Source organism: Drosophila subpulchrella, chromosome 3L (genome assembly GCF_014743375.2).
Source record: "Drosophila subpulchrella strain 33 F10 #4 breed RU33 chromosome 3L, RU_Dsub_v1.1 Primary Assembly, whole genome shotgun sequence".
Classification (NCBI taxonomy): Eukaryota; Metazoa; Arthropoda; class Insecta; order Diptera; family Drosophilidae; genus Drosophila; species Drosophila subpulchrella.
The window spans coordinates 2,292,243-2,314,588 of NC_050612.1; the positions used below are offsets into that span (position 1 = coordinate 2,292,243).

The 22,346-nt window shown below is 37.6% G+C and overlaps 1 protein-coding gene across 1 annotated transcript in view; it reads left to right on the forward strand.

Annotated features, from left to right (window-relative positions):
- The window catches only part of LOC119553605, a 41,978-nt gene extending 20,273 nt beyond the window's left edge, over positions 1–21,705 (forward strand). The window contains exon 2 of the mRNA XM_037864064.1: positions 21,594–21,705. Coding sequence (XP_037719992.1) covers positions 21,594–21,670 — 77 coding nt within the window. The 3' untranslated portion in view covers positions 21,671–21,705. The remainder of the gene's footprint in view (positions 1–21,593) is intronic.
- The last annotated feature ends 641 nt before the right edge of the window (positions 21,706–22,346 follow it).

The following is a 22,346-nucleotide window of genomic DNA, read 5'->3' on the forward strand; positions in this document are numbered from 1 at the left end:
AAGACGAAATTTCTACGGGACCCCACTTCAAATTTTCTGTACCATTAAAAAATTTGTTGGGATTGACTGAGGATTATAAAAAAGGTTTGTTAAATTGTAAACACGAACTAGTGTTGATGCTAACTAAGAATCTTGGTGAATCCTAAACAAACCAGAAATGAACAAACTTTTAAACTGGAAATTACGAATAAAACCTGGAAAATTCCCCATGTAACTCTGAGCGATTTTGCAAAAATTAAGATGTACGATATTATTAAAAGTTGTGTAAACCTACCAATCGCATTCCAGAGTTGGGATTCATATGTTAACCTCAAATTGGGGTACAGCTGAAATGTGAAAGTGTCGGCTAACCGCGAAAAACCAAGGTTTGCCATAATTGGATTTACACTAAATGGAGAACTTATCACAAATAACTACTCAAACTTGAAAGTTCACTTGAATTCTGAGTCATATCCATATGATAATCTGAATGTTGATTTAAGTAAGAATCAGTATGCTCACCTATATGAAATGTATAAAAGATTTTAATCTAGTTACTATAATCACAACCATTATTGACCCCAAATAAATTTAAATTGAAGACCCCTATTATTGTGGTTGATCTTTCATATAAAATCGATTCAGTGAAAACTGGTCCTAATGATGTGAGAATTTCAATAGAACTGAAGACACCAAGTCATGTAAATACCCAAGCTTACTGTCTCCTCATACATGACCGTTTAGTTGAATATAAACCATTAAACGGACTAGTACAACGAGTTGTTTAACATTAGAAAAATGTTGAAAGATGCTGTTTCGATTGATGTTCAAGGTTTCTTTGATAATAATAATAATTTTATTCTAAAGGAAATTGGAATTGTATTCGAAAAAGATCCAAGCTTGAATAATAGTTTTTTAATAGAACCACCATATGATTTTACTTTGCTAAATACAAAATCGCTGTCTTTCGAGATTTTGTATTTAATTTGGTTAACCAATACACATCACAAAATTGTTTGGAACGATGGAGAAAATTGTTTTCCACAAACTCGAAAGTATCTAAGGACAATTACAAGCGGAAAACAAATTATTTGTAGAGGTGTGGAAAAGAAACGATTTCTACAGACTTTTTTTGGAGTCGTCAGCTCATTAATATCGAGGAAATGGGCTGTCCGTCATTAAATAGGTTTAAAGGAAACCGGTTTCCCTATTGTGAAACACACCTTAAGGGAGGGGTTTGTGCTCTTAACAATGCATACATTATTTTGACTTTTTTAAAAGTAGCTTCAAAACAATAAAATAATTTTTATACATTTTTTGAAGTTGAGACTAGATGTGTAAAGATGTGCAAGAAAACAAAATTAACCAAATAAGGTTTCATGAGAAAATTGACCAATTTATTAAATAATTTAAAGGACAGATAACTGGTCAGCATTTTCAATACCTTCTAAACACAAAAAAGTATATTCATGAATTGAGGTGGACATGCTCTGAAAACTCAAATTTTGGTGAACACATTACATTTTGTAATCCTGAATTGAGGTCGGAAACGTGCGCCTGCCTCTTCTATGCAAATCGCCGGAACGAAGCCAGAAAACTAATTTCAATACACAATAAAACATGTTCGCAATACCAAAATAAATTAATAAATGTATTATTATGCTACAAAATAAACTTTTGAACTGTTGGGGCGGGGTGGCTTGATCGCTGAAATAGATAAAGTCCCGGGAACGAAGGGTACGCAAAAAACACAGGGGTAATTTGGGGTTTTTGCGCGACGGGCATAGGTGTTTATTAGTACATTATGAAATAAGAACTCCTTAAGCCTAACTTAACTTAAGCGCTCCAGAGCGGAGCGGAGACTTAGGGGAGAGATGGAGAGGGAGAGCGGACGGCAGTGCGAGCGTGCGAGATGTAGACATCTGGATAAAACTGCCGCTCGACACTGCCTCCTGAAATTAAACGCCCTTTTGACGTATACATTCTCCCCCCCTTGCGAGGACACCCGTAGCAAGAACCTCAGGATAGTAGGCTCAGGAATATGTTTGAAGTGAAGATCGGTCGTCCGTATGTAGAAGAGTGTGGTGGCCCTTTTCACACTTGTGGCAGTGATGACCACTGCGGCAGGAGTCCTTGGAATGATTGTGAGCCAAGCAATTGGAGCAGTACTTCTGGATATGTACTTCCTGGAGCCGATTCTGGGGGCTTAGCCCTAGAAAGTGGTGGCACTTCCGTAGACGATGGATATTTTGGCAGACTCGGCATTGGTAGGATTTAATACCTCGAGTACGTCTGCCATCCAAGGCAGGGTATGGAACCCAATATTCGGATGGAGTATTTTTAGGTGGAACTTTTTGTACGGAAACTTGCGTTGAAAAGGACGAAATGGTGTTTAAAACTGAGGCGGATACTGGCCTTGGAGGGTCGGATGGAATCGGCAGAGTAGTAGGACCGCTGTTTCGATGCAGCAATGTGTGATGCCGATCTTGGCAGTGATTGCTTGTGCAATCCCGGAATTGATGGCTACTTGCAAAGCAATTGGAGCACAACTGCTTCCTTTGAATATAGGCTAGGCGATCGTTTACCGTCATTTGTAGGAAGCGTGGACATATACGCACTGGATGGTTCTTCTTCGAACACAGATCGCTGCCTTTGGGTATCGGAACTACCCTGGTGTTGAAGGAATTTATTTTTGGAAATTCTGCCACTCGATTTGTGTCTTTGGACATTGGCAGATCGGAAACTATCGTCGGCCTCAAGAGTTCGATGGCGCTCCGTCAAATAGGAATCAAGCTCAAGCCACGTAGGAATTTCGGCTTTATTTTGGATGGATTGCTCCCATAATGAGAGGGTGAGCTTTGGTAGTTTTGTCGAGCACATATAAACCAGGATAGGGTCCCAATTCTCAATATTAACACCGGAAAGTTTTAAGAAAGTTAAGCAACCTTGAAAAGTGCGTTGAAGTTGCTTTAAGGCTGCCCCCGACTCCTGTGCTATGGATTGCACATTGAAAAGTGTTTTTAGGTAACTGTTCACCTGCAATCGCTTATTTTCGAAACGCTCAGTTAGGTTTTTCCAGGCTGAGCGAAAGCCATCATTGGTGAGTGGGGATCTTGAAACTATGGAATGAGCTTCGCCACTTGTTTTTGAATTTAAGTGGAAAAATTTTTCAACGGGCGTTAGACTCGGATTGTCTATGTATATTGCCGTGAAAAGGTCCCGGAAAGTTGGCCAGCGAAGATAATCGCCAGAGAAAACCTCTGTGTCGATAGCAGGGAGTCGACAGCCATACGACGTGGAATTTCGGGACGGAGTTACTGGAGCTTGAGGTATTTGGGAGGAGCCTTTTTGGATTTGTTCCATGAGCTGCGCGGCAAACATTTCATAGGTGAAGTACGTTTGGTAATACTTGAATTTTAGTATGGATTTCGTGTCTGCGGCGCCCTCGCCTGCAGCTATAATGCAGTCGGAGCATATGTCGTAAGCTGCCTTTACCGTTTGGCACAAGGAATTGAAGTGATCGCGACGGATTTTACAGGCGGATAACGTTGGGGTAGGAGCACCTGGAGCGTTCACAGTGGCCACAAAGTGGATCAGACAGTCAGCTGTGGCCATAAATCGGGTTAAAGCGGATTTAACTGATGTTGCCATGACGTAAAATAATTTAAAATTTGTAATTCAGAAGTAAGGAAACGGGCTAGAATCCAATTGGAATTTAGGAACCAATCAGGATTGTAAATATATACGGTCACACTGTCGGATAGGCAAAGTCAATAAATATTTATTATATCGGATGGTCGGACTTATGTAAAGAATTACGGACTTTAATTTTGTTTGTTTGAAAGGAAGAATTATTGTGAGCCTTTGACCCACTGGGCACTAGCAAAAATATCGATATACGTAAATATGTACACTGTACATATGTACATATGTGGGGTGCGAATAGCGGAATAACGCTGCGGGAATTGTAAAGAATTCGCTTATGCGTTTGTTTGTCACCATCAAAACTAAATTGCAGACGATTTATTTGCTGGAGTAAATTTGTGGATATTGCAACTTTGTTTTTAATTTTAGAAATAATTTAGCCGTATTTGTAGGTCGAGAAAAGTAGTGGACTGTATTAGAAAGAGTAGTTAGAGTGGACTGTACTAGAATATTTATGTAAATATACACACGCAGCTGGAACACAGTAAAAAATAAGGAGTGCAAATCTTAAAGAAAAATTTTATGATCGGAAATTTTTTACTGTGGCTGAGTTATATTTTACACACAATTGGAATTGAAAATATATTTGAGAATTATTTTAGTTAAATAGTAGCACTGAAATATTTACTGGAATTGCTTCAAGTGTACAATTGTGGGCAAAATAAACTGGAATATTGTCGGGAACAAATAACAGAAGTGAAATACATATATTTATTGCCGTTGCGTCGAATTAATCACTTTTGGATTTAGACAATATATCAAACAGAAAGTTAGTCGAAATGGGGTTCAAAAAACTGACTGTATGACCTGCAAAATATAGTAAGTGGAACTTATCTCGAGCGGTTCAAGCCTGCTGGGAAAAATCAAAGAAAACTCTAGGAGAGGAAAATCCAAAGATTTTGAAAATCCGGCTTCGACTGGACCAAAATGTTGGGGCGGGTGGCTTGAGAGAACGAGAACGAAGGGTATGCAAAAAAACACGGGGGTACACTATGAAATAAGAGCTCCTTAAGCCTAACTTAACTTAAGCGCTCCAGAGCGGAGCGAAGACTTAGGGGAGAGATGGAGAGGGAGAGCGGACGGCAGTGCGAGCGTGCGAGATGTAGACATCTGGATAAAACTGCCGCTCGACACTGCCTTCTGAAATTAAACGCCCTTTTGACGTAAACATGACCTTTTATTATACCCTTGCAGAGGGTATATTGATTTCAGTCAGAGTTTGCAACGCAGTGAAGGAGACGTTTCCGACCCCATAAAGTGTATATATTCTTGATCAGCATGACTAGACGAGTCGATTTAGCCATGTCCGTCTGTCCGTCTGTCCGTCCGTTTCTACGTAAACTAGCTATCAGGCTGAAACTTTCCCAAAACTCTTATATCTTTTGCAGGTAGTATATAAGTCGGAACCAGCCGGATCGAACAACTATATCTTATAGCTCCAATAGGAATAATCGGAACAAAATTTTTTAAAAATTATATCTTTGGTGTTTTTAAGCATATAACTTCCTAAGCTTGGAAATAACCTTTTTATACCCTTGCAGAGGGTATATTGATTTCAGTCAAAAGTTTGCAACGCAGTGAAGGAGAAGTTTCCGACCCCATAAAGTATATATATTCTTGATCAGCATGACTAGACGAGTCGATCTAGCCATGTCCGTCTGTCCGTCTGTCCGTCCATTTCTACGCAAACTAGTCTCTCAGTTTAAAAGCTATCGGGCTGAAACTTTAACAAAAGTCCTGTATCTTTTAAAAGTAGTATATAAGTCGGAACCAGCCGGATCGGACAACTATATCTTATAGCTCCCATATTAATAACCGGACAAAAAAATTAAAAAATGTTATATCTTTGGTGTTTTTTAGCATATAACCTCATAAGCTTGGAATTAACATTTTTTAATAAGTTTTGAATTTTGAATTAAATTTTATCGAAATCGGACGACTATATCATATAGCTGCCATAGGAACGATCGGAAAATTTGTGGAAAAATAATATGAAAAAAATTATAGCTTCGGTGTTTTTTAACATATAACCTCCAACGCTTGGAAATAACATTTTTTAATTAGTTCTGAATTTCGAATTACATTTTATCAAAATCGGACGACTATGTCATATAGCTGCCATAGGAACGATCGGAAAATTGGTAGGAAAATAATATGAAACAAACTATAGCTTCGGTGTTTTTCGACATATTATCTTATACTATTGGGAATATCATTTTTTGTGTTTTTAAATTTAATAATTATAGCTGCAAGGGTATATAAGCTTCGGCTTGCCGAAGCTAACTTCCTTTCTTGTTTAATTAGTTATAAGTTTTGAATTAAATTTTATCGAAATCGGACGACTGTATCATATAGCTGCAATAGGAACGATCGGAAAATTGGTGGAAAAGTAATATTATACAAACAATAGCTTCGGCGTTTTTCAACATATAACCTCCAACGCTTGGAAATAACATTTTATAATTAGTTCTGAATTTCGAATTTAATTTTATCAAAATCGGACGACTATATCATATAGCTGCCATAGGAACGATCGTAAAATTGGTAGGAAAATAATATGAAACAAATTATAGCTTCGGTGTTTTTTAACATATAACCTCCAACGCTTGGAAATAACATTTTTTAATTAGTTCTTAGTTTCGAATTTAATTTTATCAAAATCGGAAGACTATATCATATAGCTGCCATAGGACCGACCGGAAAATGGTAGGAAAATAATATGAAACAAATTACAGCTTCGGTGTTTTTTGACATATTATCTGATTCTATTGGGAATATCATTTTTTGTGTTTTTAAATTTAATAATTATAGCTGCAAGGGTATGTAAGCTTCGGCTTGCCGAAGCTAACTTCCTTTCTTGTTTCGAGTTAAAACAAGGGAGAACGCTATAGTCGAGTACCTCGACTATCAGATACCCGTTACTCAGCTTAAGGGAACAAAGGAAACTGGAGATATGCAAGCAGCAAAGCGAGATTTAAGTGCGCCACCTACCGGTGGAAGACAGATTTAATCGTTGTGGGCGTTAGGGTAGGCGTGGCAAATTTTTTTTTTGGATCAATCGATGGGTATTGACGAGACCAATACATTTCAGCTAAAATTGTTTATCTACCATGAAAATAGTGGTCGCCACAGGTGTGGACGGTTTGTGGGCGTTATAGTGGGCGTGGCATATTCGCGTTACAAAATTACGCTGCGTACAAAGCTACGGAGTCTAAATCTGAGATCCCGATTCTCTATCTTTGATAGTTTCCGAGATATCCACGTTCATACTAACGATTTTTTGAAGTTTGTGGGCGTGGCGAACTGGGTCAATCGATAGGTATTGATGAGAACAATACATTTCAGTTGAAATTTTTATTTTTGTTTTTGGGCGGTTTGTGGGCGTTAGAGTGGGCGTGGCACTCTGCTGAAACAAACTTGCGCTGCGCAGGAATCTCAGGAATCTGCAGGCCTAATCCCAGTATTTTAGCTCTTATAGTTTCCGAGATCTCAGCGTTCATACGGACAGACGGACAGACGGACATGGCTAGATCGACTCGGCTAGTGATCCTGATCAAGAATATATATACTTTATGGGGTCGGAAACGCTTCCTTCTGCCTGTTAAAAACTTTCCGACGAATCTAGTACGGGTATAATTACAGGTACGGAGAATGGAAAATATTTCCTTGAGTGAGATATGTCGGCTACTTGCGAGTTGTTGCGTGGTCGTGATTTCAACCCCTATTATGGGAACGTATTAGAGCTAGCAGTCAGCCGTGTGATCGTTGGCGTGAGGCCCATGATCTTGTCAATGGGCGAGCGCCTTCAGACTTGTGCATGTGTCCCTTTTATTCCGGTCAGGTAATAGACAGGTGTGCATGTTCGGGTAGCTCTTGCTTGAATCCCTTTTTATGCCCTTACAGAGGGTATATTGATTTCAGTCAGAAGTATAAATAAAGTATATATATTCTTGATCAGCATGACTAGACGAGTCGATCTAGCCATGTCCGTCTGTCCGTCCGTTTCTACGCAAACTAGTCTCTCAGTTTTAAAGCTCTCGGGCTGAAACTTTCCCAAAAGTCTTATATCTTTTGCAGGTAGTATATAAGTCGGAACCAGCCGGATCAGACAACTATATCTTATAGCTCCCATAGGAATTATCAGAAAAAAAATTTTTTTTTTAATGATATCTTTGCTGTTTTTTAGCATATAACCTCCTAAGCTTGGAAATAACATTTTTTAATTAGTTTTGAATTTCAAATTAAATTTAATCGAAATCGGACGATTATTTTATATAGCTGCCATAGGAACGATCGGAAAATTAGTGGAAGTTAGTTCTGAATTTCGAATTTAATTTTATCAATATCGGACGACTATATATAGCTGACATAGGAACAATCGGAAAATTGGTGGGAAAATAATATGAAACAAATTATAGCTCGGTGTTTTTTGATATTGGGAATATCATTTTATGTGTTTTTAAATTTAATAATTATAGCTGCAAGGGTATACAAGCTTCGGCTTGCCAAAGTTAACTTCCTTTCTTGTTTGATATGTTTATGACCCGTTTGTGGAAAGGAGAGATCTTGGAAAATTTACCAGTTAAACATTCTGGGGCGAAAAAAAAAATATATGTCTGTTTGAAAATATTCGACATCTGAGAATCATTAACTTGTGAGATTTATTTTATTGGTGTTGTCTTGATTTCTAAATTAGTTTGACAATCATAGCAAACGTTATTCCCCAACATGATTGGACATGTCCCTCTAAGGCCATCTTTAGATGTTTTGGGTTTGCGACCTTTCTCACGTGCACAGCAACACCTGCTGAATATTAATTGCTTATAAAGGGGAAAAAGGTCACGTGATCAGTGTTGTCACATGGTGGTGTGGGGGTGGGGGCAATTAAGTATACTGTTTATGGATATGATCGTAACATTTGTATGGCATCTAAACCTTTTAAAATCAGATAATTTATGGATTAAGCTAATTGTCCCAGAACCCGCATACATTAATGAGGAGGCGGGGGCCATTAATATGTTAATTAGTGAGAGGCGGGGGTCATTAATATGCTAATTAGTAAGGGGGCGGGGGCCATTAATATCCAAATTGTCCCAGAATCCGCGTTTCCATACTACTCGTATTTCTTACTCAAGAAGAAATATTATATAGTCGGATATTTTTCGCTTTAGAAACGCTATAGTGGCACGCACCAACAGCGAAGAGCAAACAAACGAAATTAAAAAAAAGGGGTGAGAGGAAGACTTGGTGCATTCATTTGAGTTATTGAAAGGGAAGCAAGCCATTTAAATTGTGCACAGCAGACTTACTTTTTTCGTTTCTTAAGCCTAGTACTCACATCGACGAAAACCTCGAGCTATCTAAAGGCGTGAGCGAGAGGCAAATACGCGGCAAAAGCATATCGTCGGGTGTGTTTTTCAGCGCGGTACTCAGATAATCTAAGGAAATACCAGAAAAAATACCAGATCTAGCGAGTGAATTTCAATGAACGCCGTTAGCCGCGTCCCAAAAAATAAGAAATTTAATCTTTGGCGGTTTTCGTAAAAAAGCGGTGTGGAAACAAAAAATAAAAAATGGTAGAAAAACTCCAAAACGCCTGCAGGACGTGAGTGAGGATAAAAAAGGACGCCGAAAACAAGCTGTTGCCCATTATTAAGGGACGTTACCGACAGGGCAATTCCGCAGAATAGTTGAAGGAGATCGACAAAAGGATCCCAGTGGGAAGAACATGCCGAGTGGGACTTCGCTTCCTACATGGACATCCTCCCGGGCGAGTCCTTACAAAGAAAGTAAGTTCTTGCTTCTACAGGGTGGAGGAAAAAAGTACGCCCGCTAAGGGACAGCTGGAGTAGCCATACCAGCCATTGCCGGGATGCTGGTCGACTTCCTGCAGCATCAACGGAAAACCACCGTTCCCAGTCCGGCTCCTACTTCCTCAAGGTCCAATATGCCTATTGGGACTCGAAGCTGAACTGCAGATGGCGCGGGAAAGATGGCGAAGCATTCGTGGGACGAGAAGGAAGCTTTATACAACTTATTTATATAAATAAAAAACATTCGTTAAACATTCCATTTATGTTTATTTAAATTTCATTGTTCTGCACTAGCAGACTCTTCTTTTTTAAATTGCTCCAACTGATTTGTTTTCCGTTTGTCAACAAACCCGGCTGCTTAACTGTAAGACCATGCCACTATATAAAAAAATTTTCGTGTGTGTGGCAATCTGCTGTAATGGCTAACGGATGTGGAATGCATTCAAAGCAGCTGCCCAGTGTATTGTGTGGCAACCGTACCTTCGAAGGCAAAACGCCAAAACGGACAAATACGGACCACCAATAAAGTCAAGTACACCAAAATAAAAAGAAAACACAAATTTAAAAACACACAACGCCCCAAAAGAAAATTATCATACAAATTTTTTTTAATACAAAAAAATGAAACATATACTAATTCCAATTTAATTTCAGAATAATAATCCTGTATAAGTAATGCTGTATAATATAAGAACGGATCAACATCGAAGAAGCTTTTTAATTGAAGCATCTGTCGGTGCTGCGCTAGCTGCAGTTGATAAGTCCGCTGCCACAGCAGGTAGAACAATCGACTTTGTCGGGCAAACAGACGAAACTGATGTTGTTGTTGTTGTCATTGCATTTACAGTTGCTAATGACGTCACTGTGCTGGTAACCGTGGCCAGGCATGTGGGCAGTTGGGGTGAGGCAGGGCCAGGAAGAGGGGAAATGCATTTATCGCTTACCCAGCTTTGCAGCGTCGCTGACATAGACGGAGAGAGAGAGTGCGCCCTTTCGTTGTGAATAGGCTTGAGTTCGTTGGAAGGTGTTGGGGTTAACGATCGCGGTGGATCGACTACTGTAGAAGCTTTTGTGGTTGCTGCTTCGGCTGTCGAGAAAGTATGCATTGCTCTTTTGCAGCGAAAGCCGACGCTCGTCTTGATTACGTTGGCGCTGCGCACGAACTTCGTTTGGGTTCATCACCTTATTTGTTTGGTTTTTGCTTTAATTTGTATTTTAAACTAGAAGCACTAATTAAAAACACAAAATAATAGTAACTTGCGACTTTTCATCGCAATAAGCGTCTTTTCGCCGTTTATTTTTATTTTATATCGGTTTTTCCTTTTCAACGATTGTCTTCCGGAGCACAAGAGAAATAAATGCACGTCTGCACTCGCCAACGTTCGAATATTGCAAATTAGTACAGTTTTCTTTTGGAATTTCTAAATTATTCTCTCTTTCTTTTATATTTAGGGAAATGTACACAGAATCGTTTCACTCACCCCTCGTAATTTCCTCCTCGGTTTTGCTTATGTTTTTTCGATGTTGATCCGATCTTATTTTATACAGGATTACTTCGACAGGAGTATTATTCTGAAATAAAATTGGAATTAGTATATGTTTCATTTTTGTTTATTAAAAAAAATATGTATGGTAATTTTCTTTTGATTCGTTGTGCGTTTTTAAATTTGTGTTTTCTTTTTATTTTGGTGTACTTGAGTTTATTGGTGGTCCGTATTTGTCCGTTCTGGCGTTTTGCCTACGAAGGTACGGTTGCCACACAATACACTGGGCAGCTGTTTTGAATGCATTCCACATCCGTTAGCCATTCCAGCAGATTGCCACACACACGAAAAATTTTTTATATAGTGGCATGGTCTTACAGTCAAGCAGCCGGGTTTGTTGACAAACGGAAAACAAATCAGTTGGAGCAATTTAAACAAGAAAGGAAGTTAGCTTCGGCAAGCTGAAGCCTATATACCCTGGCAGCTATAATTATTAAATTTAAAAACACAAAAAATGGTATTCCCAATAGTACAGGATAATATGTCACAAAACACCGAAGCTATAATTTGTTTCATATTATTTTCCTACCAATTTTCCGATCGTTCCTATGGCAGCTATATGATATAGTCTTCCGATTTTGATAAAATTAAAATCGAAATTCAGAACTAATTAAAAAATGTTATTTCCAAGCGTTGGGGGTTATATGTTGAAAAACACCGAAGCTATAATTTGTTTCATATTATTTTCCCACCAATTTTACGATCGTTCCTATGGCAGCTATATGATATAGTCTTCCGATTTTGATAAAATTTAATTCGAAATTCAAAACTAATTAAAAAATGTTAAATCCAAGGAAAGGATGTAGTATGTTAAAAAACACCAAAGATATAATTTTTTAACATTTTTTTTTTCCGATTATTCCTATGGGAGCTATAATATATAGTTGTCCGATCCGGCTGGTTCCGACTTATATACTACATGCAAAAGATATAAGACTTTTGGGAAAGTTTCAGCCCGATACCTTTAAAACTGAGTGTTTCGTTTGCGTAGAAACGGACGGACAGACGGACAGACGGACATGGCTAGATCGACTCGTCTAGTGATGCTGATCAAGAATATATATACTTTATGGGGTCGGAAAAGTCTCCTTCACTGTGTTGCAAACTTCTGACTGAAATCGTTATACCCTCTGCAAGGGTATAAAAACACCGAAGCTATAATTTGTTTCATATTATTTTTCCCACCAATTTTACGATCGTTCCTTGGGCAGCAATATGATATAGTCGTCCGATTTTGATAAAATTAAATTCGAAATTCAGAATGAATTAAAAAATGTTATTTCCAAGCGTAGGAGGTTGTACGTTAAAAAACACCGAAATTATAATTTGTTTCATATTATTTTCCCACCGATTTTACGATCGTTCCTATGGCAGCTATATGATATAGTCGTCCGATTTTGATAAAATTAAATTCGAAATTCAGAACTAATTGAAAAATGTTATTTCTAAGCGTAGGAGGTTATATGTTAAGGAACACCGAAGCTATAATTTGTTTCATATTATTTTCCCACCAATTTTACGATCGTTCCTATGGCAGCTATATGATATAGTCTTCCGATTTTGATAAAATTTAAGTCGAAATTCAAAAACTGAGTGTCTATCGTGCGTAGAAACGGACGGACAGACGGACAGACGGACATGGCTGGATCGACTCGTCTAGTGATGCTGATCAAGAATATATATACTTTATGGGGTCGGAAACGTCTCCTTCACTGCGTTGCAAACTTCTGACTGAAATCATTATACCCTCTGCAAGGGTATAAAAATGTCATTTCCAAGCTTAAGAAGTTTTATGTAAAAAAAAACACCGAAGCTATAACTTGTTTCAGATTATTTTCCCACCAATTTTCCGATCGTCCCTATGGCAGCTATATGATATACTCGTCCGATTTTGATAAAATTGAATTCGAAATTCAGAACTAATTAAAAAATGTTATTACCAAGCGTAGGAGGTTATATGTTAAGGAACACCGAAGCTATAATTTGTTTCATATTATTTTCCCACCAATTTTACGATCGTTCCTTGGGCAGCAATATGATATAGTCGTCCGATTTTGATAAAATTAAATTCGAAATTCAGAATGAATTAAAAAATGTTATTTCCAAGCGTAGGAGGTTGTACGTTAAAAAACACCGAAGTTATAATTTGTTTCATATTATTTTCCCACCGATTTTACGATCGTTCCTATGGCAGCTATATTATATAGTCGTCCGATTTTGATCAAATTAAATTCGAAATTCAGAACTAATTAAAAAATGTTATTTCCAAGCGTAGGAGGTTATATGTTAAGGAACACCGAAGCTATAATTTGTTTCATATTATTTTCCCACCAATTTTACGATCGTGCCTATGGCAGCTATATGATATAGTCGTCCGATTTTGATAAAATTAAATTCGAAACTCAGAACTAATTGAAAAATGTTATTTCTAAGCGTAGGAGGTTATATGTTAAGGAACACCGAAGCTATAATTTGTTTCATATTATTTTCCCACCAATTTTACGATCGTTCCTATGGCAGCTATATGATATAGTCTTCCGATTTTGATAAAATTTAAGTCGAAATTCAAAAACTGAGTGTCTATCGTGCGTAGAAACGGACGGGCAGACGGACAGACGGACATGGCTAGATCGACTCGTCTAGTGATGCTGATCAAGAATATATATACTTTATGGGGTCGGAAACGTCTCCTTCACTGCGTTGCAAACTTCTGACTGAAATCATTATACCCTCTGCAAGGGTATAAAAATGTCATTTCCAAGCTTAAGAAGTTTTATGTAAAAAAAAACACCGAAGCTATAACTTGTTTCAGATTATTTTCCCACCAATTTTCCGATCGTCCCTATGGCAGCTATATGATATACTCGTCCGATTTTGATAAAATTGAATTCGAAATTCAGAACTAATTAAAAAATGTTATTACCAAGCGTAGGAGGTTATATGTTAAGGAACACCGAAGCTATAATTTGTTTCATATTATTTTCCCACCAATTTTACGATCGTTCCTATGGCAGCTATATGATATAGTCTTCCGAATTTGATAAAATTTAATTCGAAATTCAAAACTTATTAAAAAATTTTATTTCCAAGGAAAGGAGGTAATATGTTAAAAAACACCAAAGATATAATTTTTTATAATTTTTTTTCCGATTATTCCTATGGGAGCTATAATATATAGTTGTCCGATCCGGCTGGTTCCGACTTATATTCTACCTGGAAAATGCTGATCAAGAATATATATAATTTTTGGGGTCGGAAACGTCTCCTTCACTGCGTTGCAAACTTCTGACTGCAAGGGTATAAAAACACCGAAGCTATAATTTGTTTCATATTATTTTTCCCACCAATTTTACGATCGTTCCTTTGGCAGCAATATGCTATAGTCGTCCGATTTTAATAAAATTAAATTGAAAATTCAGAACTAATTAAAAAATGTTATTTCCAAGCGTTGGAGGTTATATGTTAAAGAACACCGAAGCTATAATTTGTTTCATATTATTTTCCCACCAATTTTACGATCGTTCCTATGGCAGCTATATGATATAGTCGTCCGATTTTGATAAAATTAAATTCGAAATTCAGAACTAATTAAAAATTGTTATTTCTAAGCGTGGGAGGTTATATGTTAAAGAACACCGAAACTATAATTTGTTTCATATTATTTTCCCACCAATTTTACGATCGTTCCTATGGCAGCTATATGATATAGTCGTCCGATTTTGATAAAATTAAATTCGAAACTCAGAACTAATATGTTGAAAAACACCGAAGCTATAATTTTTTTCATATTATTTTTCCACCAATTTTCCGATCGTTCCTATGGCAGCTATATGATATAGTCGTCCGATTTCGATAAAATTTAATTCAAAATTCAAAACTTATTAAAAAATGTTAATTCCAAGCTTATGAGGTTATATGCTAAAAAACACCAAAGATATAACATTTTTTAATTTTTTTGTCCGGTTATTAATATGGGAGCTATAAGATATAGTTGTCCGATCCGGCTGGTTCCGACTTATATACTACTTTTAAAAGATACAGGACTTTTGTTAAAGTTTCAGCCCGATAGCTTTTAAACTGAGAGACTAGTTTGCGTAGAAATGGACGGACAGACGGACAGACGGACATGGCTAGATCGACTCGTCTAGTCATGCTGATCAAGAATATATATACTTTATGGGGTAGGAAACGTCTCCTTCACTGCGTTGCAAACATCTGACTAAAATCAATATTCCCTCTGCAAGGGTATAAAAAAACACCGAAGCTATAATTTGTTTTTATTTTCCCACCAATTTTCCGATCGTCCCTATGGCAGCTATATGATATAGTCGTCCGATTTTGATAAAACTAAATTCAAAATTCAGAACTTATTAAAAATTTTATTTCCAAGCTTAGAAGGTTATATGTTAAAAAACACCGAAGCTATAATTTGTTTCATATTATTTTCCCACCAATTTTACGATCGTCCGGATTTGATAAAATTCAATTCGAAATTCAGAATGAATTAAAAAATGTTATTTCCAAGCGTAGGAGGTTATATGTTAAAAAACACCGAAGTTATAATTTGATTCATATTATTTTCCCACCGATTTTACGATCGTTCCTATGGCAGCTATATGATATAGTCGTCCGATTTTGATAAAATTAAATTCGAAATTTAGAACTAATTGAAAAATGTTATTCCCAAGCGTAGGAGGTTATATGTTAAGGAACACCGAAGCTATAATTTGTTTCATATTATTTCCCCACCAATTTTACGATCGTTCCTATGGCAGCTATATGATATAGTCGTCCGAATTTGATAAAATTAAAATCGAAATTCAGAACTAATTGAAAAATGTTATTCCCAAGCGTAGGAGGTTATATGTTAAGGAACACCGAAGCTATAATTTGTTTCATATTATTTTCCCACCAATATTACGATCGTTCCTATGCCAGCTATATGATATAGTCTTCCGATTTTGATAAAATTTAACTCGAAATTCAAAACTAATTAAAAAATGTTATTTCCAAGGAAAGGAGGTAATATGTTAAAAAACACCAAAGATATAATTTTTTAACATTTTTTTTTCGATTATTCCTATGGGAGCTATGATATATAGTTGTCCGATCCCGCTGGTTCCGACTTATATACTACCTGCAAAAGATATACGACTTTTGGGAAAGTTTCAGCCCGATAGCTTTAAAACTGAGAGACTAGTTTGCGTAGAAACGGACGGACAGACGGACAGATGGACAGACGGACAGACGGACATAGCTAGATCGACTCGTATAGTGATGCTGATCAAGAATATATATACTTTATGGGGTCGGAAACGTCTCCTTCACTGTGTTGCAAACTTCTGACTGAAATCGTTATACCCTCTGCAAGGGTTTAAAAACACCGAAGCTATAATTTGTTTCATATTATTTTTCCCACCAATTTTACGATCGTTCCTTGGGCAGCAATATGATATAGTCGTCCGATTTTGATAAAATTAAATTCGAAATTCAGAATGAATTAAAAAATGTTATTTCCAAGCGTAGGAGGTTGTACGTTAAAAAACACCGAAGTTATAATTTGTTTCATATTATTTTCCCACCGATTTTACGATCGTTCCTATGGCAGCTATATGATATAGTCGTCCGATTTTGATCAAATTAAATTCGAAATTCAGAACTAATTAAAAAATGTTATTTCCAAGCGTAGGAGGTTATATGTTAAGGAACACCGAAGCTATAATTTGTTTCATATTATTTTCCCACCAATTTTACGATCGTGCCTATGGCAGCTATATGATATAGTCGTCCGATTTTGATAAAATTAAATTCGAAACTCAGAACTAATTGAAAAATGTTATTTTTAAGCGTAGGAGGTTATATGTTAAGGAACACCGAAGCTATAATTTGTTTCATATTATTTTCCCACCAATTTTACGATCGTTCCTATGGCAGCTATATGATATAGTCTTCCGATTTTGATAAAATTTAAGTCGAAATTCAAAAACTGAGTGTCTATCGTGCGTAGAAACGGACGGACAGACGGACAGACGGACATGGCTAGATCGACTCGTCTAGTGATGCTGATCAAGAATATATATACTTTATGGGGTCGGAAACGTCTCCTTCACTGCGTTGCAAACTTCTGACTGAAATCATTATACCCTCTGCAAGGGTATAAAAATGTCATTTCCAAGCTTAAGAAGTTTTATGTAAAAAAAAACACCGAAGCTATAACTTGTTTCAGATTATTTTCCCACCAATTTTCCGATCGTCCCTATGGCAGCTATATGATATACTCGTCCGATTTTGATAAAATTGAATTCGAAATTCAGAACTAATTAAAAAATGTTATTACCAAGCGTAGGAGGTTATATGTTAAGGAACACCGAAGCTATAATTTGTTTCATATTATTTTCCCACCAATTTTACGATCGTTCCTATGGCAGCTATATGATATAGTCTTCCGAATTTGATAAAATTTAATTCGAAATTCTAAACATATTAAAAAATGTTATTTCCAAGGAAAGGAGGTAATATGTTAAAAAACACCAAAGATATAATTTTTTATAATTTTTTTTCCGATTATTCCTATGGGAGCTATAATATATAGTTGTCCGATCCGGCTGGTTCCGACTTATATTCTACCTGGAAAAGATATTAGTCTTTTGGGAAAGTTTCGTTTCGATCGTTCCTATGGCAGCTATATGATATAGTCGTCCGATTTCGATAAAATTTAATTCAAAATTCAAAACTAATTAAAAAATTTTATTTCCAAGCTTATGATGTTATATGCTAAAAAACACCAAAGATATAATTTTTTTAAATTTTTTGTCCGATTATTCCTATAGGAGCTATAAGACATAGTTGTCCGATCCGGCTGGTTCTGACTTAAATACTACCTGCAAAAGATATAAGACTTTTGGGAAAGTTTCAGCCCGATAGCTTTAAAACTGAGAGACTAGTTTGCGTAGAAACGGACGGACAGACGGACAGATGGACAGACGGATAGACGGACAGACGGACATGGCTAGATCGACTCGTCTAGTGATGCTGATCAAGAATATATATACTTTATGGGGTCGGAAGCGTCTCCTTCACTGCGTTGCAAACTTCTGACTCAAATCATTGTACCCTCTGCAAGGGTATAAGAATGTCATTTCCAAGCTTAAGAGGTTTTATCTTAAAACAAGAAAGAAAGTTAGCTTATATACCCTTGCAGCTATAATTATAAAATTTAAAAACACAAAAAATGATATTCCCAACAGTATAAGATAATATGTCAAAAAACACCGAAGCTATAATTTGTTTCATATTATTTTCCTACCAATTTTCCGATCGTTCCTATGGCAACTATATGATATAGTCGTCCGATTTTGATAAAATTAAATTCGAAATTCAGAACTAATTAAAAAATGTTATTTCCAAGCGTAGGAGGTTATATATTAAGGAACACCGAAGCTATAATTTGTTTCATATTAATTTTCCGATCGTCCCTATGGCAGCTATATGATATAGTCGTCCGATTTTGATAAAATTAAATTCAAAATTCAGAACTAATTAAAAAATGTTATTTCCAAGCTTATGAGGTTATATGCTAAAAAACACCAAAGATATAGTTTTTTTAAATTTTTTGTCCGATTATTCCTATGGGAGCTATAAGATATAGTTGTCCGATCCGGCTGGTTCCGACTTATATACTACCTGCAAAAGATCTAAGACTTTTGGGAAAGTTTCAGCCCGATATCTTTAAAACTGAGAGACTAGTTTGCGTAGAATCGGACGGACAGACGGACATTGCTAGATCGACTCGTCTAGTGATGCTGATCAAGAATATATATACTTTATGGGGTCGGAAACGTCTCCTTCACTGCATTGCAAACTTCTGACTGAAACTTCTGACTGAATCCAAGAAGAGTCTGCTAGTGCAGAACAATGAAATTTAAATAAACATAAATGGAATGTTTAACGAATGTTTTAATTTATGTAAATAAGTTGTATAAATCTTTCTTCTCGTCCCACGAATGCTTCGCCATCTTTCCCGCGCCATCTGCAGTCCAGTCTCGAATCCCAATAGGCATATTGGACCTTGAGGAAGTAGGAGCCGGATTGGGAACGGGGTTTTTCCGTTGATGCTGCAGGAAGTCGACCAGCATCCCGGAAATGGCTGGTATGGCTCCTCCAGCTGTTCCTTGGCGGGCGTCCTTTTTTCCTCCACCCTGTAGAAGCCAGAACCTACTTTCTTTGTGAGGACACGCCCGGCAGGATGTCAATGTAGGAAGCGAAGTCCCTCGGCATGTTCTTCCCACTGAGATCTTCTTGTCGATCTCCTTCAACTATTCTGCGGAATTGCATTGTCGGTACCATCCCTTAATAATGGGCAACAGCTTGTTTTCGGCGTCCTTTTTCATCCTCACTGACGTCCTGCAGGCGTCCACACCGCTTTTTCACGAACACCGCCAAAGATTAAATTTCTTATTTCTTGGGACGCGGCTAACGGCGTTCATTGCAATTCACTCGCTAGATCTGGTATTTTTTTTGGTATTTCCTTAGATTATCTGAGTACCGCGCTTAAAAACACACCCGACGAAATGCTTTTGCCGCGTATTTGCCTCTCGCTCACTCCGTTAGATAGCTCGAGGTTTTCGTCGATGTGAGTACTAGGCTTAAGAAACGAAAAAAGTAAATCTGCTGTGCATAATTTAAATGGCTTGCTTCCCTTTCAATAACTCAAATGAATGAACCAAGTTTGCTCTTCGCTGTTTTGCGCGTGCCACTATACCGTTTCTAAAGCGAAAAATATCCGACTATATAATATTTCTTCTTGAGTAAGAAATACAATACGAACTTTTTAAAAATGTTAATATTAAAATGTTTTTAATATTTAAATCAATTTTAACGGACCTAATATCTATAATTAAACCAAAAAATTATATTATAATAATTATGTATTTTACGTAAACATAGCATTATAAGTAAATTCAATTTTCTTAATTTTACTATAATAAATTAATTTACTTTTATAAAACAATATTAGTTGTTTATATCAATATACCATAATGCTCCTAAAATATTAGTCGCTAGCCGAACATAACGGAGAGATACAAAAACAAGGGAGAACGCTATAGTCGAGTTCCTCGACTATCAGATACCCGTTACTCAGCTTAAGGGACCAAAGGGAAATGGAGATATGCAAGCAGCAAAGCAAGATTTAAATGCGCCACCTATCGGCGGAAAGCAGATTTAAGCGTTATGGGCGTTAGAGTGGGCGTGGCAAAATTTTTTTTGGGTCAATCGATAGGTATTGACGAGCCCAATACAGTTCAGTTAAAATTTTGTATCTAGCATGAAAATTGTGGGCGCCACAGGCTTGGGCGGTTTGTGGGCGTTAGAGTGGGCGTGGCATATTTGCGTAACAAACTTGCGCTGCGTACAAGGCTACGAAATCTAAATATGAGATCCCAATTCTCTATCCTTGATAGTTTCCGAGATATCCACGTTCATATTTACGATTTTTTGAAATTTGTGGGCGGTTTGTGGGCGTAAAAGTGGGCGTGGCAAACTTTTTTTTTTATCAATCGATAGGTATTGATGAGAACAATACATTTCAGTTAAAATTTGTATTCTAGCATCAAATCTGTAGGAGCCACAGTTTTGGCTGGTTTGTGGGCGTTAGAGTGGGCGTGGCACTCTACTGAAACAAACTTGCGCTGCGTAAGAAGCTCAGGAATCTGCACGCCAAATCTCAATAGCCTAGCTCTCATAGTTTCCGAGATCTCAGCGTTCATCCGGACAGACAGACGGACAGACGGACAGACGGACATGGCTAGATCGACTCGGCTAGTGATCCTGATCAAGAATATATATACTTTATGGGGTCGGAAACGCTTCCTTCTGCCTGTTACATACTTTCCGACAAATCTAGTATACCCTTTTACTCTACGAGTAACGGGTATAAAAATAACGGACCGGCCGAAACTTGTCTCGGAGAGTGCCGAGTGCAGGCAGATTAAAAGACAAAGAAAGAGTCGGAACCTCCAAATATCTGCCTCTCTTTGTTGCACGATCGTTTTCGTCGGCAGCCTTCTACGCTACGCCGACTTCTCTGCTGACGTCAACAGCGGCACTGCGATTTAGGGACAAAACAAAAAAGGTTTTTGCCTTCTGATATGTCACCCCGTTCCTACTGCAGAACTGAAGGGTAATGATCCAACTGCTTTACAGAAAAGCCATGATACATGCATTGCGTGTGAACTATGAAAACTTTGGTCACCCTACAGAGCATACGATTTTTCGACTAGTCACACTCTTAGCACTCTTAGAATTCGCAATGATATCATCGCAGCTCCGCAATCCGCAGGCATGGAGCTCAAGAAGTGGGCATCCAACCATCCAGATATCTTAGATAGCATCCCAACTACAGATCTCTTTAACAGTAACATATTTGAGATAGACAATAAGGACTCCATTAAAACTTTAGGGTTGTATTGGCATCCAAACAAAGATGGTTTTGGCTTTAATCTTAAGTTTTCTCTCAGTCCCATATTCACTAAACGTTCTATACCATCCACAGTAGCACGCTTATTTGATCCGTTGGGATACCTGGCACCAGTGATAGTCGCTGCAAAAATCCTGTTGAAGGAAGATTGAAGTTTTCGTATCGAGCGCAAAGATGAGACCCCGCATCATTAGATTGGGACGACCCCGTGCCAGATCAACCCTCCGAGCGGTGGCGACAGATCATTCAAGAGCTCCCCGATATTCAAGAGATCGCATCCCTCGTTGGTTAGGCCTCGATCTAAGGCATGTCTCGACTTTGCAACTACACATGTTTTGTGATGGATCATCCATGGCATCTTTCAGAGGAGCACTGGCCAGGCAATCCAGTTCAGTCCCCAAAATCAGAACTTATTTCAGGAGAGCAATCCTTAAAGCATATCGGAGCCCACTTTTGTATAGAAGTGCAATCGTTTATCGAACCATATTCCTCCTATAATAAACTCTATTTCATTACAGCCTACGTCAAACGATTAATTTATAATTTATTCCAACAGGCTTTGTTCGCACTGGTGCGGATGGTTCAACAAGAAGTCTATTCGGAAGAGTTATCAAGACTACGATCCAATAAGTTTCTATCCAAACATAAAAACTCAGCCAGCTTTCACCGTTTCTCGACGAATAGGGGCTCATGAGAGTTAAAGGCAGACTTAAGAATGCTTTGCAGCTCTCCATGTCTCAACGCACACCAATAATCCTTCCAAAGGCACACCACCTGACGATTTTGGTTACAAGGAACGCTCATCACAACACCTTACATGGCGGTGTG